Source organism: Alligator sinensis, unplaced genomic scaffold, assembly GCF_000455745.1.
Source record: "Alligator sinensis unplaced genomic scaffold, ASM45574v1 scaffold166_1, whole genome shotgun sequence".
Classification (NCBI taxonomy): Eukaryota; Metazoa; Chordata; order Crocodylia; family Alligatoridae; genus Alligator; species Alligator sinensis.
The window spans coordinates 2196219-2215237 of NW_005842098.1; the positions used below are offsets into that span (position 1 = coordinate 2196219).

The window sequence follows — 19019 nt, forward strand, 5'->3', positions numbered from 1 at the left end:
TAACTGGCTTGGGCCCCGCCAGCTGGAGCAACTCGTGTGGTTGTTCCGACGACCGGACCACCTGCGTCGTGATTGCAAGTGGTGTGAGTAAAGTTTTTTGCAACCAATAAGTTGTGTCTGCCTCTCCATTCACCAGCCCGCCCTGACGTACGAACGTAACTCGAGTCGGCCCTGGCCGTCCGAGACAGGTTCCAGATCCTAGCCGCCCTGACTGTGAAGTAGCACCTTCAGATGTCCAGTCTAAACCTACTCTCTAACAATTTGTGGTCGTTATTCCTTGTTACCCCGGGGAGGCACTAGGGGGAACAGGGTCTCTCCTAAATCCTGCTGGTATCCCCTGGTGAGTTTATAGATGGCCACCAAGTCCCCCCTCAGCCTTCTCTTGCGAAGGCTGAACAGGTTAAGGTCCCGTAGCCTCTCTTTGTAGGGTCTGCCCTGCTGTCCACGGATCATGCGGGTGGCCCTCCTCTGAACCCTCTCAATGCTGTCCACATCCCTCCTGAAGTGCGGTGCCCAGAACTGAACACAGTACTCCAGCTGTGGCCTGACCAGTGTCACATAGAGTGGGAGGATCACCTTCTTGGTCCTGCTTGAGATGCATCTGTGGATGCATGACAAGGTATGGTTAGCCCTACTGACCGTGACCTCAAATTGTCATGTTCATCTTGGAGTCAATAATGACTCCAAGATCTCTTTCTGCCACTGTACTCTCAAGAAGGGAGTTTCCTAGCTTATAAGCGTGCTGCTGGTTCGCACTGCCCAAGTGCAGCACCCTGCACTTGTCAGTATTGAAACCCATCCTATTTTCGTTAGCCCACCCCCGTAACCTGTCCAGGTCCTGCTGTAGTCTGTCCTTCCCTGCTAGCATGCCCACCTCACCCCAAATCTTGGTATCATCAGCAAATTTAAACAGGCTGCTTTTTACCCCGTCGTCTAAGTCACTAATAAAGAAATTGAACAGTGCGGGCCCAAGGACCAAGCCCTAGGGGACTCCACTGCCCACTTCCCTCCAGGTCGAAAAAATTAAGAGTGCTAAGCGGGGGTTGCCTGTATACAGCTACTCCTTGCTTAACGTCGTAGTTATGTTCTTGAAAAATGTGACTTTAAGCAAAACGATGTTAAGCAAATCCAATTATATCACAGTAGTTACCTACTACCAGGCGGCGGCCAAACAATGCTATAACCAAACATTGCGCGATTTTAAATAAGTATGTTCTTTAATAGATCGGCAATGTAATAACAAAACAATATTAACCAGGACAACGTTAAACAAGGAGTACAGCCCAAGGACTAAATTAAGATTTTGCCTTAGTTTTCAATAGGGATGATGTTCAGTATGGAAGCCAAAACAAAGTGGCTAATGGGAATGAGGGGATGGCATTAGAAATCATTAGATATAAGGTGGAACCAACATTCAGAGATATCAATCCACTTTAGTTGTGATGAGAAACCAAATGCACTTCAGGAAAGATTTTTAAACATTAGCACATATCATGGGTCCATCACTGCTTTTTTTTTTTTTTTTTTTTTTTTTTTTTTTTTTACTGAATCTGTCCAGTTGGGGGGAGAGAGGAAAGGTGATGTCTGACCGAGGAATAGCAAGTGCAGTACCTCTGTTTGAGAAGAGGGGATAACCATGATCCAGTATGTTGACTTCCATAAGATGCAAGGATTTAGAACAGTTTTTTTAAAGAAAGAACTATTAAAGCTATGATGATAAATGCTGATAAAAATGGAACAAAACACAGACAGAAGTAGACTGTGCCAGACTAACCCAATATCTGTCTTTGATAAGAAAACTGATTTTCTAGACTCGCGGGCTGCATGCAGTTCTTGTGGCTCTCCAGGGCTTCTCTGCTGAAATCCTGCTCACTTCTCCCCAAGGTGGAGCTTTGGCGGAGAAGCCCCACCCCTCTGCCCTGCTCTTGGAGCAGCTCGGGGGGGGGGGGGGGGGGGGGGGGGGAGGGGCAAGTGGTGCAAGTAGTCACCTCTACTCCGGGTCGCTCAGCAGCCCCCTCCATGGAGGATCAGATGTGGCTCCTAGGGTGAGTAACTCTGGCCACCCTTGTTCTAGGCAAAGGAAATACAGTAGATGTAGTCTGTCTGGACCACAGTAAGGCACTAGATATAGTGTCACATGAAAAATTATCAATTAAACGGGAGTACATAGAGCCATGTACAAGAACTCTGAGGTGGGCAAGGAACTGAGAGTTGTATTGGTAGGAAAACTGGAGGGCACTTACTAGGGCAGCTCTTTTAGGATCGATCTTGGGATAAATCTTATTTAACATTTTCATTAATTTAATAGACACAAAAAGGAGGAGTGTACTAATGAAATTTGTGGATGACAGAGCTGGGTGTCTTCATCAGTACAGAGGAGGGTTGGAAAAACTTACAAGAAGAATTGGATGACCTTGAAGACTAGAGTAATACAGATGCAATTGCATTCAGTAGTAAAAAAAAAGGAAGGTTATGCATTGTAGGAACAAATAACAAGAATTCCTGCTATAAACTGGGACTTTATCAGTTGAAAATGACAGGAGGAGCAAGACCTGGGTGTGTGATTTGATCGTGAGATGATTATGAGCCACTACCAGGATGTAGTGAAAAACAGCTTATGATCACATTTGCCTATCAGGTCAGGGATTTTCATGCGAGACTAAACAGTAACAATTTTATTGTACAACATTCTGTTGAGACGTCATCTGGAATACAGTGTACTGTTCTAGTCACCCATGTTCAAGGAAGATGAATTGAAAGTGAAAGAGTTATGAGATGGTCAGGGGATTCATGAACGGCAGATGTTCCCCCCCGGTGGTGGCAGCGGTGGGTTGGTGAGCGGTAACTGTCTGCAGGCACCACCGACAGTGTCAGCAGTGCATTTTTGTAGGGGGTGAACTGTCATGCTCAGGGAGTGCACATATCCCCTTCACATTGCCCCTGAGGGGAGCGGAGCATGCATCTTAGCTCAAGGCTGTCCAGCTTTAGAGCGGCCAGGGGCTTCCCTTGCATAGGCCATGTGAGCCCCCTTCTGTGCTACTGATACCTTCCTTCCACTGTGCCATGCAGACAGTATGCAGTGGCCCCACACCTGCATAGCCACAGGCTTCCTGGGCCCTCTGGGTTGTGCTGTGCTGTGTAGCTCCCAGGTATAGGAGTAGAAAGCAGAAGCTGGAGGAGGGAGGTGGAGCCTGGAGACCCTGCTGGTGGCAGCAGCCAGAGTAGTGGTGGGGGGTTGGTACCTAGGTGGGAGCCCTAAATTAACCCCTCATGGGCTACATGCAGCCTGTAAGTTGGAGACCTGTTTTGGTATAATAAATGCTGTGTGTGGGTATGAGTGCTCTCTAGAAATATATAGACACAGGAGTCAGTGTCAGGGAAGAAGTTATTAGGCCTGTGCAAAGCAGCTAGTATTCACTTCGGATTCAGATCCGGCCAATTTGGGGGACAGTGATTCGATTCAGTGATTTGAATCACTGTCCTGAATTGATTCAGCCGAATCTCCGAATCAAACAGGGCCCATCCCCTGCCCGTTGTCCTAGCCCCATCAATGGCTGTCCCACCCAGTCCCAGGGTTCAGGCTCTTAAAAAAAAAAAAAAAAAGCCCCTCACTGACTCCTGCCAGGTAGGGGGGATCCCCACTGCTCTGTATTGCATGGGGGGGCTCTGCTATGAGCCCCCATTCTCTGCCTGCTCTATCAGACCTGTCAATGGCTGTCCCACCTGGTCCCAGCATCCCAGCTCTTTAAAAAAACAACAACTTTGCATTCACTGGCTGGGGGGGGGGTGATCCCCACTGCCCCATGCTGCATGGGGGGCTCTGACATGAGGCCCCGATAACCGTTGCAGCAACCGGTGAGTATGGGGCATTTTTTTTTTTTACAAAGAGCTGGGACGCTGTGGCCCAGCAGGGCAGTCATTGATGGGGCTGGGAGAGTGTGCAGGGGTCAGGTGGTGCTCGGGGGTTGGCGGAGCAGGCAGGGGAAGGGGCCTGGCGGGGATCCCCCCATGGTCTCTTCCCCCCCTCCTTCAGCCCCTCCCTCCTCCCCCGCCACTTACCAGCATGGAGTCTGGGTCCAGCTCCCTGTGGTGGCGAGTGGGGACTGCCCTAATCTCCGAAGCTCTCCAAATTTTTTCTGAATTGATTTGGAGAGCTTCGAATCGATTCAGACCTTTTTACTGGTCTCCTGATTCAATTTGGATTTGGAGATTCAGCTGCTGAATCAGGCTGAATCTCCTCCGAATCGAATCAGCGCCCGAAGCTTCTTACAGCCCTAGGTGGTCTGGTGTTTAAACTATAGGTCAATGCTAGTGCAAAAATAAAAGGAAATAAACCGGTTGTGTATAACTTCAGACTTAAAATTAGAAGAAATCTGCTAATTTTCAGAAGACTGGATTCTAGGGCAGTTTCAAAAGGAATAGTGGCAGCTAAAATTGGTGGTTCTAAAATGGATCTTGATTACTTTGTGGGAGGGATTGTATGTCAGGGAAACTGGACTTGATGAAATGTCCTGTTTTGAGTCCTATCTTCTTATCTTAATAAGAAGTATTGGTTTGAGAAATGCAGCATATCAGTAATGTCTTAATTTTCCTTGTACTGTTGTGCTTAATTATAGAAGTTAGTACAGGCATCATAGGGTTGGAGTGTTGCAGCTGTGTTGTCCCAGGCTGAGCTGTCCAATTTCCAAGTGATCTAGAGAGGCACCAGTGAGGGGTGCATGCTGCCAGGGTGAGCCATAGGACCCTGGACAGCTGCGCTACCCCCTGGCACCGCTCCACTGTATCACACACCCATGCAGTCCTGGGTTCAACCTCTGCTTCCCACTCCCAGGTATAGGGGCAGGAAGCAGAAGTGGGAAGGAGGAGCCTGGAGCACCTGGCTGTTGCAGCCTGAGCATAGGGGGAGTGAGGGCTGCAGGTTAAACCCTTGACCCACCGGCCACCAGTTGGACAGCTCTGGTTCAGGTACTATCCAAGAGGCAAGGATTTTTTGTGATGTCTTTTACTGGACCAGTGGTATGTCAGCTGAACTGATATTTGTGTAGAGGATTGTCTAACAGCTTTCCCAGCTGTATAGTTGGTCCAATAAAAGATATTACAAAAAGCCTTACCTTATGGCATCATTTAATTCCTATAATTTTTAGCCAAGATTGGGTGATCTTTCTAATAAAAGAAAACACACAGTTATATGACAAGGATACGTATAGCTTCTTGCTAGTAAAGATATGAGCCTCTAAAAATGGTCAGCAAACAACTTGGGGAACTATGTTTTAAAATTGAAATACCTAGACATTCTGTCCTCGCTTACTTTGGTTTCAGTCCTTTTCAGGCAAATAAATTGAATTCCATGTAATCTCTATGGCTATTTCTGATATAGGCTATAAAATTTAAAGTCCGTTCTTCACTTCTGGACACTGAAGAGCTAGTGGCTCGTTCTGTGGGGATGAATGCCTCTTGTTGTCTTTGCCCAGTAATCCCATTCTTTATTTACTTTGGCTACTGTGCTGCTCAGCTGGTTTCTTCCCATGTCAAAAGTGACTGCTTTTCAGTAGTGTTTTTAGTCATTAGTTCCAAAAGAGCATTTGGTACACTTTTAGGTAAAGGGCAGTATATAAATGGGTTTAATTTATTTTCTTAACATGCAAGCTGTAAACAGGCACTGTGAACATTACCACAATGTTTTATTATTTTTAAGAGTTGACAGTGTTCTGTGTTGTATAGAATGTACTGTATGATGCTTTTTGTCCCATATTAAGTTTCTAGTCTAAAGAACCTATAGGCAGATAATATTAAATAATTAGCATTAAGGAATGTTTTTCATTTTATACCTTTTTTGTAATAACCTCCTGTTATTCCCTGGCTTTCTGGGGGAAAAAATGCAGGATATACAGGAAACCCTTGCTATTCGTGGATTTGTGATTCACAGTTTTGAATATTTGTGGTGCGCCACGCTAGCCCACACTCTCTCCCTGTGCAGCGTGATGACACTTTGTTACTGCACTCTCGTGATACTTTTACGTTCAGTACGTTGCAGTATCAGCTAAGGGTTTTACTAGAGCAGGGAATAAAACACTAGTTAGCATTTTATTGGAATTACTGTCTCCAGCCTGTTATCCTAGCCTATTATCAGTTACAGTACAGTATTCGCGGATTTCCCCATTCGTGGGGATCTCTAGAACGTATCCCCCGTGAATGGCAAGGGTCTCCTGTATGTTCTCAAGGCATATGTAGCTTTGCTAGGTCAGAAGTTTGAGGAAAATGAACAGCTTTTTTTTTTTTTTTTGCTGTGAAGGAGGACAGGAAATATTTCTTTAAAATATTTTTGCTCTTTGCTGTTAGCTAGAGCTGATGGAAAATTTTGATCTTTTGCTGAAAAATAAAGAATAAAAAAAGTCTGAAAGCAGGGGGAACATTCAAGTTTTGGATAATAATTTCTGATTTTCAGGTGTAGAGTCACAAATTGTCAAGAGAATGTTTTATTCTGTTAAAAATCAAATTTTTGGTCAAGGGAAAAGATGTATAAGAAACTTTTGACTAGTTGTACCAGTAACTTGGACATGACTACTGAACAGCAGCCGTCCAGTGCCGCCCCCCCCCCCCCGCCCCGCCCCCCATCTCCAGATCACAAGACATTGGCTGAGCAAAGGGGCAGAGTGCATACAAAACAAATGGCATGTAGGAGGGTGGGGAGCAAATTTGCAGCCACTTCCCCCCACAGAGCAAAGGTTTACAAACCAGAGCCACCATTCAAATGAATGTCCCATTTCCGGCCCCTACCCCCCTTTCCCCCTCTGCTCGGCCCCAAATGCATGGGGGCAGCACACTGGGAAGAGAGGGAAAGACTAGGGAGAGGTGCTGCTGCCTGCCAGGTATGGGCACTGCAAGGCAGGGAGCACAGGGCACTGCTTCCCTCTCTCCCCTCAGCAGCCCATACAGTGGACACCTAACTCCTGCTTTAAAGAAAGGGCAGGGAAGCAGGGCTGGGCTGTGCAAATAGCCCGAGCTGCTTGCAGTAGGCCACTGCAAACCTACAAGTGGCTGCATCAGTGTCCGGAGCCATGGCCTGACTTGTTGGCAGTGGCTGCACACGTGCTTCAGTGGCCTCCAGCCCCTTCCCTGCTATGTGCCCCGAGATGTGCGTGCAGCCACCGCTGCCACAGAGCCTGGGTTGCTTTCAGCAGGCGGCAAGCAGGCTGTAAACAGTTGCACCGGGGTTCAGAGCCCTGGCCCTGCTCTGTAACAGCAGCGGCTACACACACACCATGGGGTACATGGCGGGGAAGGAGCTGGGATTGTACTGCCCTAGGCCCCTTCCCCAGCATGTGCCTTGATGCACATGTGCAGTCACTGCTGCCACGGAGCCAGGCTGGGGCACCGGACCGTGGTCCACTGGTTGCAGCCTCCTGGCTGCCTGCCACATCTGACCTGGGTTCTGGGCAGCCGCTGCCTGTCACAGAGCTTAGGTTGCTTGCTGCAGGCAGCCCGGGCTCTGTAGCTGGCAGTATGGGCCAGCTGTGGTGTGCCGAGCGAAATGGCCTCACGTGCCATGCTCTGGCACGTGTGCTGGGGGGTGCTGACCCCAGCTGTTACGTAAATAGCGCAGACCGTTTTTGTGTGTGCTGGTGAAAGTACAAAAAACTTTTAGTACAAACTTCTAAAAATACCTTGCTAAGAAAAAGAAAAGACCCTCAGTGATATCCTTTCTAAAGTGGAAGAAATCATGCATCCTTAATGCTAAATTCAGATTGGGAATTTCCAAGCTAACCAGTAAGAGAGGAATAGTTGTATTTTAGTATCAGGTCAGAGAGTTGTCCTAGATAACTGTTAATGATACTCGGTGACTTCCCAAAATAACCCTTGCAACAGCTTCTCAATATGCTGAGCTAGTGTGGTTTCATCAATTTTTCTGTATAGTAAAGCAGTTCATATCTCTTTGCTGATTTTTTTAACTGAAGGATAGCAGGTATTACCTACTCTAAGGATCTCTGTATAAAATATTAGGCAACAAAGTTTATACTTCCATCAAACATCAAATATGTGTGTTTCAATGCTGTGTGTTACAATCTTTCCCACTTTATATTATCTCTCAGTCTCCTCTCATCATAGGTGTTTCAGCAATAAGTGAGGGAAGAACTTTTGTATTAATATGGGATGATCTGGTGAATCTAAACCATTTTTACATTGCAGTTTTATTAAAACCAGAAAAATATGTAATTGTATATATGAAAACCATCCAATATTATAGCTTAATATAAAATCTTTTGCTTGTTCCTGGAAGACAGATTTATCACATATTGGTGAGGATTGTTACTCACGTTTAGTGTCTGATACTTTGCTTTTGCTCCGCTTTGGTCTGTTCTGTCAATAGCCAAAAGCAGGAAGCTTGTCTTCCTTCTTCCTTCACCTGATTCTGGATCAAGGCCCTTTTTCATAACTTTAGTCTAGAAGTCCTACCAAAGTTGATACTATTGTTTATGACTCTGTGGATAGAGGATTAGGACCCTAGGATGTAACATATGTCTACATAAATAAAACTGGCTCTAATACTTACCTGCTTTCATCAACACTGATGCTCTCCCAAGCCAAGGAGATTTATATCTTCCAAAATAACCAGATCATTACCCTTTCATTCATGGCACATTCAAGAAAAGAATATGAGAGGATTCGTGTGCATGACTTCTTGTATTTTCAGATGTGACCTTATAGCAGTGCTAAATAATAATCTGTTTTAGGACTGTACTGTGTGGGGAGTTAATACTTCATTTCCTCTTCCTACTTCCGGTATGATTGATTGATTTATTGATTATTTTATTTATTTATTTTTTATTTCTTTAGCTGCCAGTTTGTGGGGTCCATACAAGGACATTTGGCAGACTGTTGTAAATGCCATCTGGAAAAGGCAACCTGAAGCCATCCATCTCTTGGACCAGATTTTGAAGAAACACAAGCCTGACCTTATCTCACTCTTCAGAAACCCGGTACTGAACTACATTTCTTTCAGTATATGTTGAAGAGTAACTGTTATGCTGCTTTAGTTTAGTGATGTTTTAGTATAAACTCCTTGGGGTGGGGATCTCCAAGACTACGTTTCCCCTGGTGAAGCTTGAGGCCATTGTTCCTAGTCATGTCCATTACAGCCACAGAGAAAAGCCCATCCTTATCCTTTATATAATCACAGAACACAAATTCCTTTCTACTTGTATTTTCCATATTCTTGGTACAGTTACCTAAGACTCTCAGCAGGCAGAGAAGGTGAGCATTTGAAATTAAAAAGGCACATAGAATGTACCTCCTTCCATGTTTGGGATGAGGTGGAAAAGCTCATCAGTGCTTGACTGATGGAGCATCAGATACCTGTAACCTCTGTGCTGAACCTGGGTGTGCTGTTCAGAAGCATACCTTGACAACTTGCTCTCATTTGCATCAAATCCTGGACATGAAGCAGCATAGCTCCTCGACAGTAGCCCTGAACACATTGCTCAGAGCTGGTCTCAGGCTCTAGCTCAGGTATGTTTAATGGAAGATGCGTAGGGTGCTTTAAAGTGTCTAGATTTCCTCATTTCTGGGAATTGGTATTCATGGAGTAAGAATAAATGGGCAGGGCTTGCTTCACTGTTGAGGAAGTACAGAAATGTTGCCAAAGATAACGGAACAAATTTGACCTTTCCTACACGTTTCTAGTAGAATTTTTTTACTTTTATTTGTAAGGATGGTAGATGGAAAGCTTGAAGAGTTATGCATAGGTCTCATGTCCCTGCATTTTAGCAGTTGAGCCACATCTTGAAAAGAGAAGATGTGTTACTTTTAAAGCAGTTCCTTCTTTAAAAGTTTCTCATCAAAATTCATGATGGCTTTCATCAAGATTAGATCAGTCCTCCTGGAAAAATTCCTATTGGGATGGTATCAAAATCTAGTTTAGAAGCTTCAGTTATTCCAAGTAAACTAAACTTTGGCACCAATTTTATGAGACAGTAGTCTCACAAGAAGCCCAAGACTCTGTGACTGTGTGAGATGTTTTTGAGGATACATTTACTAGCTCTGCAAAAATATAGTTGGTGTTTGTGATGAAAATCTAACATGTTTACAAATACAACTTTAAGAAGGATAAATGTGACAAGCTTTGCTAGATGACAGGTAAGTGCTGACAGAAATGATTAATTATTTAGCATCTCATCTTTTTGGTAACTTCTCTTGTTACTTGTTTTCTTTCAGCCAAAGAATGCTCAACAGCATGAGAAGATTCAGAAAGCAAGTACGGAGGGAGTTGCTATCCAGGGTCAGCAAGGAACCAGACTTTTGCCAGAGCAACTTATCAGAGAGGCCTTTATCCTGAGTGACCTCTTTGATATTGGGGAATTGGCAGCTGTTGAGCTCCTTCTAGCTGGTAAGGACTCACTGATCCTAGGGAAGAGTAGTTGAGAGTTGTAGAAATGCAGCTCTGATACAGACTGCTTAATTATAATTAAGTACATGCTTAAGTACTTTGTTAGATCAGGGTTTTAGCTTCTACATTTAAGATGCTCTCAGGGAAAATTAACATACATATTGATGCTGTAGTTTAATAGACAAATAATGTTCTGAGTCTCTTTTCCTGGCAAAAGGGGAAGCAACAATAGTACCATATTTTCTCGCATATAATATTGCCAGGATTATAATACCTTATTTTTGAAACAGCTTGAAGAAAAATCTTGTAGGAAGTAACTGAATAGTAACAGGTAGGGTGCTGAGCCTGCTGTCAGCCCTATGCACTGGATGGGGCCTGTGGACTGACTCTGCACCCTAGGTCCAGGGCTGCACACTGGCTCGGTCCAGTGCATAGGGTCATGCCATCTGGCCAGGGGGCTTCTGCCAGGTCCAAATATTTGGCAGCAGTGGTGGCAGTGTTAATTGCCATAGGTCCTGAGCCATGGCAGTCAACACTGCAGCTGCTCCCAAGCTGTCAAATTTCCAGACCTGTGGGGAGCCCTGTGGGTTGGATCAGTGGTTCCCAACCTTTTTAGACCATGGACCAGCAAATCGCAGACCAACAAACTGTGGACCAGCATCCTGCAGACCAGAAGCGATTGGCATACTGCAGACTGGCAGACAACCCTTTTTTATACTCAGTATATACAATCAGTATGAAAAAGGGTTGGCTGTCAGTCACTTCCAGACTTCTGGTCCAGCAGCCAACCCCCCCCACAGACCAGCAGCCAACCCTTTGTGGCCTGTTACCAGGCTGGAGCCCGGGGGTTGGGAACCTCTGGGTTGGATGACTTAGATTCATGGGCCAGACTTTGACTCCCACTGCAGTAAGCAGCAGAACCTGATCTTACCATCTTTCTCACATATAAGGATTTCTTAGGGTGATATCTTTTTATTAGACCAACTGTATAGTTGGGATCTAGTTAGACAAGCTTTTGAAAGCAAGACATTCTTCATCAGGTCTGAGCAGTGAGAGCCAACACAGCATGACTGGAAAAAAAACAGCTGTAAGAGGGGAGTGTGGTGGGGAGGAACAGGACAGGAGGGGAGTGGTGAGGAGGGGGGAAGAAATTTCTAGGAGCAGCAGCCAAATAATTAGCAGAAGAAAAGGTGCTAATTGGGAGATGAAAGGTGAAAAAGACCTTCCTCCCTTTTGGGCTTTAAAGTGTAGGGAGAATTCAGGGATCAGATAAAGTTATAATGAGCCCTAAAACCGATATCAGTTCTAAGTTCTTGGTTTATTAGTGTCCAGCCAGATGATGAATATTTGCTCCAAAGTTCAGCATTTAAAGGTCTTAGGTTGATTTCCCTTGAACGGGAGGTTAATGAGGTCAAAGAAGATGTGGCTGTTTTGTGAGAAATATGCTCCTAATGGGGGGTGGGTGTGTGTGTGTGTGTGTGTGTCTCTGCCTGTTTTATTTTTTTTTCTGTGAGAGTTCATTTTGATGTGTAGTTGCTGTTTAGTTTTACTCATGTAATTGCCATGAGGGCATTTGGTGTACTGGATCAGATAACATCACATTTTAGGAAAGTCATATGTAGGATCCATGGATTCTGACAGTTTTGTTAGGGAGGGGTGTTGATTGTAGTAACAGTAGAGATGTGATGGCAGGTTAAGCAATTCTTGCTAAGGCAAGGCTGTGTCCCCTTTGATGTCTTTTAGGCTGTGGGGAATTTGCTTCTGGTGGTGAGTTGGACAAGGTTAAAGGTTTGTTTGAAACCCAGGAGAGGAGGGGCTAGAAATATTTTTTTTCTCGGTTTGATTTTTGTTAGGTATAGGCTGTAGTTGTTTGGTGATTCTTCTTGTCGTTCCAATGTGGGGTGGTAGGTGACCACTAGGTGTGTGCAGTAGCAGGTTTGTATTGTAGCAGGTTATTACAGGGTATTAATAGCTCTTTCAAATGTCCATTATGTTTACTAGAGCATCCTTGTTAGATTGCTCAGCTGGGCATAATGAGCTGGGCATCCTCAGAGCAGATATAGTGATATCTGAGGGTCTGACTGTAGATTACAGCATTTTTTGGTATCTTGGGGATAACTGATGGTCTTGTGGACATATGTATGGTGATCTGTGTGTTTTTTGTATACGGTAGTTGGTAAGGTGCCATCTTGGATATGGATTATGGTATCTAGAAGGTTGATATTAGCTTAGAAGGGATGTTAGTTGTTAAACCTGTGGTGGAAATCAGTAAGAGAGTCCCAAGTGTTCAGTTCAGATGGTGAAAATATCTGTGTAATGCAGGTATAACGCAGGTTTGTTTGTATAGTTTTCTAAAATGTTTTCCTCCAGATGACTAATGAAGAGGTTGGTATATTGAAGGACTATCTTTGTGCCTGTAGCTGTGCCCATGGTTTGGAGGAAGTGTTGATTGTTGGAAGTAAAGTTGCGGGTGAGGATGAAGCGATTGATTTATGCAACAAGTTGCAAATCTGAGTGTACTTCATGTTCTTCTAAGTATTTCAGGTAGGCAGCTGTGCCTTCATGGTGTGGGATGTTAGTGTATGGGCTGGTGACATCCATGGCTGTAAGTATGGCCTTCTTGGAGAAGGTGGTTGATATTCTGAATTCTGTTGAGCAAGTGTATGGTGGTGGTGTCTTGGAGGAAACTTGCTCTTTGAGTGACAAGTGGTTTCAGGATAGTTTCTGTGAATCCTGATATCCCTTCTTCAGTGAGGTGCCCCAGTTGGATATGATGCATCTGCTAGGGTTTCCTTATGTGTGGATCGTTGGGGAGCATATAGAAAGTTCCTGGGGTAGGAGAGTGGGGGATAAGTGGAAGCAGTTTTTTTTTTAGACTGGCATGGGAAGGATCTGGTGATATTTTCCAGTTCCAGAGCAGGTTTTGGTGTGGGATCCTCTCCAAGTTCTTTATAGTATTTGGTGTCAGACAGTTGTCTGTTGGCTTCATTGACATAATCTTGACAGTTGAGGATGACTATAGTTCCACCTTTTTCCCTGATTTGATTATTTATTTTGTTGTTGGGTCTTAGGGACTGTATGGCTCTTCTTTCTGAGGGAGAGTAGTTGTGGTCTTGACTTTTTTTTTTTTTTTGAGCATTTTGTTGTTAGCTTTCTTCCTGAAACGGTCAATGTGGTAGTCCAGTGTGTGGTTATGTCTGCTGGGAGGTATCCAGTCTGATGTTTCGTACTGTTAGTTTTCTCAGTTGTGGCAGGAGGATTGTCAGTTATGGTTGTGTCCTGGTTATGGAATTATGTAACAGGCATTCCAGTCTCCAACAGTTGTTATTTTGGGGAAATACAGTAGTTGTTTTGACCATGTATTACACAAGTTCTTATAATCAAATTTAGTCGGTAGTAAAAGGTTACATATAGTTGATTTTGAATTTCTTCATGAAACAGTATTGTGGTTAGTTCTGTAAAGTGTGCATTTATTTGAACAATGAATTTATGGCCGTACCAGAATATCATAACTAATCTCCAGGGGATGAATAATATAACTGAACATAGTTTTATGTTTCTTGGCAGGCAGAAAACTAATCTTACAGTTATTTAAAAAAAATCTGCTCGTGATCACTATCAACCACTTCTGTCATATTTCACATGCATCTTTTATGAATGTGTGTATTTTTATTAATTATGAAGATAATCTTGTTGGTAATGATTGTCAGATTTGAAAGACCAGCATGAAGTTTTAAAATGAATTAAATTGAAAATGGAGATTTCCAGTGTAGATTAAGATTAGGACAACCTCCCTTTCCAGTACATAATTTAAATTGTTATTGAAATTTTGATTGTGCTTTTTATGTACTTAAAATAAACACTTGTATGAAATGCAGCATCCAGAGATTTGTTAAACTTGTTTTTCTTGTTTTTTAAGCCCTTGATATCCTTTAATACTTAAATTTGAGTTTTAAGAGCAGATGCCCAAACATCAGGAACTCTTTGGACAGACCTGAAACAAACTGCATTGATGGTTCATAAAACAGAGCAGTGCACTAACACCAACATTTTGAGCTTGGTGGGTTTTTACTAGTTTTGTAATGTAATGGGCACGTCTACACATACCAGTTTAAGGTGCTTTGGCTCTATTTAAGGCGCATTAAGGGTCTGTGTCTATACATGTGCGCCCTTAATGCACCTTAAAAATTGTGATTTTTAGGCTGTTCACACCTAAATTTGATACCTGCAAAAGCAAAGGGCAAAAGCAAAAGGCAAAAGCAAAGGGCAAAAGCAGGTATCAGATTTAGGCATGAGTAGCTTAAGTGCATTAATGCACGTGTAAACTCATTAAGGCACATTAACCCCGTGTATGGACTGACTTGGGATTAACTTGAGTTTCATGTCAGTCTGTGCACACAGAGTTAATGGGCTTTTAATGCGTGCATGTGAAGACACAAGCCTAAATCGCCTTAATGCTCATTAAGCTAAAGTGCATTAAATTTAGGCATGCCTAAATGCACATGTAGATGCACCCAATGATCATTAGAAATATAAAAATGCAATTTGTATTTGTATATGTTGAGACTTGTTTTGTGATTTTCATATTTTTTCGTTCTGTAGGAGAGCACCAGCAACCTCATTTTCCTGGCCTTACACGGGGCTTAGTGGCTGTTCTCTTGTACTGGGATGGAAAGAGGTGCATTGCCAATTCGCTACGGGCCCTTGTCCAGTCACGGAGAGGCAAAACATGGACGCTGGAACTCAGGTCTGTTTTCAAGTGCCTATTTTGGGAGAGTTGGATAAAGGGTACATTTTATCTGTGCTGTTTATTTGTGGTTTTTAAGGCTGACTAATTTTGGGGGACCTAGATATTTTCAGATCTTTAGCCACTTTGGAAAGCATAAAATCAAATTCTATTTATTGAGTCTACTCTTGGGCTTTCTGAGAGTTAATTCCTCGCTCTGAAGAAATACAAAAAAGATGAGTTGAATCCTTGGGAGAAAAATACCAATAGAATTTGACTGAAATAGCATATGTAGGTTGAGATATCTATGATCTAGTGGCTTGGTGGCAAAGTTTTGCTTAGGTGCTCTTTTTGTTATCAGTCTAACCTACTACTCTTTACTGTACTTGCTCAGATATAAGACCCTGATTATAAACTCCCCAGTAATTAGATTCTATATATGGAAAATTTAGAAATGTGACATAATTTTCCAGGTATAGAACCTAATTATTGGATGTTTGCTTTCAATTTGTTAACCTCATTCTGGTACAGCAGGGAAAATAAATCTGGGGGGGTCAGTTAGCCCCTTTGCCCTCTTCCCCTCCCTACTTCTTCCCCCTGCAGCCCTTTCCCCACCCTTATTGGTAGACCCTGTTCTCCCTGAGCATGTGGAAGTGGGGAACAAATTTGAAAAAACTGACCTTGAAATGAATGTAGCTGTAGTAATTTGCATATACTGTAGTACCCATAGACTTAGTTTACCCAGAAATGATGCATTTAACTTTTTTTGAACCTGCTGCAAGTTTTAGCACAGGTACTCCATAAACACACTTTTAAGTAGCACTTTGGCAGGTGTTCAGACAGAATACAAGCTATGCATGATATTAATCCAAAGCCAAGAGGCTCATGATATACCATATAGTTAATTGGGCTGGGCCTCAGCAGAGTCAACAGCATTTCCAGCTATGGTGACTCCATAGCTCAGCAGTGCTCAGTTCGTGTGTGTGTGTGTGTACTCCAGATATCCCCCCCCCGACAAAAGATCTGTGTGCTAATTAGCCCCCCACTCATCATTGGAACCTTGTTACGAGTCCTGGGATCCTCCAGAAATGTATATGTGAATGAACCTCAGGGCAACTTGGTTTGGCTCCATGTAGGGGTGCACCAATAGAGGTTTTTTTGGGCCAATACTGTTGACCGATTAATTTTTTTTTAACGAGCCATATCAGCCAATACTGATCTGATTACTGATATACAGCCCTGCAGCACAGACAGCAGCCGGCTCTGGCTGGTAAATCTGTTGTGGGAGAAGGGGTGTGGACGGGGAAGGGGCATGGGAGGGGCAGATCGAGGCCCTCGGCAGTGAGGGAGGGAGTTGGGTAGGGGCAGGGGCTGGCGCTGCCCAGTCGGCATGGGATGGAGCTGCAAACGGCTCGTCTGGGGGTGTGCGAGGAAGGGGTGGCAGCTCCCACCCCTGCATGCACCCTGGGAGGGTACGGGGGGAGGGGGGAGGTGTGCCCCTGGATCTGCATGCAGGATGAGGGAGGGCTGCTGCTGTGGGCTGAGGGTGGTGCCAGGCTTTTCCTGGAGGTGGGACTGGGCTGGAGCTGCACTCAGGGTTGGTGGCAGCGGCGCTGGGATGGAGGCTATGGCGGGGGGTGCTGCAGCCACCCCAGAATTCACCGTAGCCCCTGCAACCCCCACTCCCAATGCCACCACCACCCACCCTGAGCGCAGCCCGGCTCGGCCACCACACTGGGAAGAGCCTGGCGCAGCCTCGGTCTGCAGCGGCAGCCTGTCCTTGCTCTGGGGGCATACACCCCATCCTGGGGTGCGTGCAGGTGCAGGAGCTGCCACCCCCTCCCCATACCTCCTGAACCAGCCATTCGCAGCTCCATCCTGTGCCCTGCCCTGGCTGGGCAATGCCTGCCCCAGCCTCAGCCCCACTCCCTCCCTCACTGCGGAGGCCTTGATCTGCCTCCCCCCACACCCCTTCCCTTCTCCCACAACAGACTTGCCAGCGAGACCCAGCTGCTCTCCATGCTCCAGGGCTGCACTTCTGGCTGCCTGCGTGCTGCGGCTGCAGTTGGGGCTGCGCGTGCTTGTGGTATTTATCGGCCACGTCAGCCAAAAAATGCTGATTGTCAATACTGTAAATTTGCCTTATATTAGTGCTGATCCAATATGGAACCCATCTATTGATGCACCTTTTGCTCCACCTAACGGAGGGTGAGGCCACACTAATTATATGCAACAGGCTGAGAGAGGAGGTGATGGGGATTCTGTTTGGGACCCTGTTTGGTGATGTTTGCCAGACATTTAAGGCTGGTGAAGAAACAAGAATCATTGGAAATAGGAAAGGAAGGCACAGCTCAGCTGTGGGAGTGAAGAGGAAGTTGAAATGTATTCAGGAGTGGCTCACATTACTTAAAAAGAGTTGGCACCGAGGGGGACTGAGTGCAATGGACAGTATCATGTATATTATTTAAATGGGCTGCATTAACCTATCCTTGAGTTTTGAGGGGCATCTGAACCCCAAGTCTCTGGGCTTGGGCTTGCAGGTAGGATGCCTGCCAAAGGATTTTGAAGCATCTGAAGCCCTAAGCAGGAGTGGAGGATGTTTGCTGGTAGTAGAGCCACATACAGTTCTTGAATGACTCACAGATTTGGAATTGATTTGGCTGATTTGGCGAACACAAAATATATATATAGTTATATCTATATAGATAGATATCTATAGAGAGAGAGATGTTTTTATTTTTAAGGAAAAAGCTAGTTTCCTATGCTTACCTGACAGGGGAGATGCCATGATGATGGTTTTAGCCCAGGTGGTTTTACCTACCTGGCAGGTAAGATCCCCTTCTTCCTGGTCTTGAATGACTTGGTGTAGCTGGGGGTGGAGACCAGTCCGTTGTATTGCAGGCAGGCCACCCTGCGGAAGTCTACTATAGTCTTCCATTTTGGTTGATGGGGGATTGATCTCAGGCTTTTCCTCTAGCTTGTTCCTACAACCTTTTATCCAGGGGCAAATGGGACAAGCGGGTATCTGAACTCCAAGGCTTGGGGCTTCTGCATAGGAAAGGATTTGGGGGTTCAAGTGGACAATAAGCTGAATCTGAGCCAAGTGTGTGCCCTTGCTGTGACGAAGGATAACAGCATACTGGGCTGCATTAGTAGGAGTGTTGCAAGGAGATAGAGGGAAATGATTATTCCCCTCTATTCAGCACTGGCAAGGCCACATCTGGAGTACCGTGTCCAGTTTTGGGTCCTCCGCTGCAGACAGGATGTGGACAAATTGGAGAGAGTCCAGCAGAGGGCTGTGGAAATGGTGAGGAGACTGTGGGGGACATGACTTCTGAGGAGACGCTGAGGGAACTGGGCTTATTTAGTCTGGAGAAGAGAAGACTGAGAGGGGATTTAATAGCAGACTTCAACTACCTGAAGGGGGTCCAAAGAGGCTGGAGCTGGACTTTTCTCTGTGGTGGCAGATGACAGAACAAGGAGCAATGGTATCAAGTTGCAGCAAGGGAAGTCTAGGTTATATATTAGGAAGAACTTCCTTGCTAGGAGGTAGTAAAGCACTGAAACAGGTTACCTAGAGAGGTTGCGAACTTCCCATCCTTAGAGGTTTTTAAGACCCAGCTAGACAAAACCATGGGTGGGGTGATCTAGTTGAGGATAGTCCTTCTTTGATCAGGGGATTGGACTAGATGACTTCCTGAGGTTCCTTCCAATCCTATTTTTTAATGATTCTACTAGCAAATTTCCCATCAAGAATGATGGTGGGCGGTGGCCAGCGACGGAGGCCTGGGTCCAGCCCACCCCCCCTGCCTCAGGCCAGGGCTGAGCTCCCTGCTCTCCCCTGCCGCTTTGGGCTGGGGCTATTCCCCACCTCCCCTCCAGTGCTTTGGGACAGGGCCTGCAACCATG

The 19019-nt window shown here is 45.0% G+C and overlaps 1 protein-coding gene across 1 annotated transcript in view; it reads left to right on the forward strand.

Moving 5' to 3' along the window:
• Positions 1–19019, forward strand: part of NUP205 (nucleoporin 205) — a 99267-nt gene that overhangs the window by 9645 nt on the left and 70603 nt on the right. Inside the window, 3 exon segments of the mRNA XM_006024209.3 lie at positions 8836–8978; positions 10213–10384; positions 14987–15131. Coding sequence (XP_006024271.2) covers positions 8836–8978; positions 10213–10384; positions 14987–15131 — 460 coding nt within the window.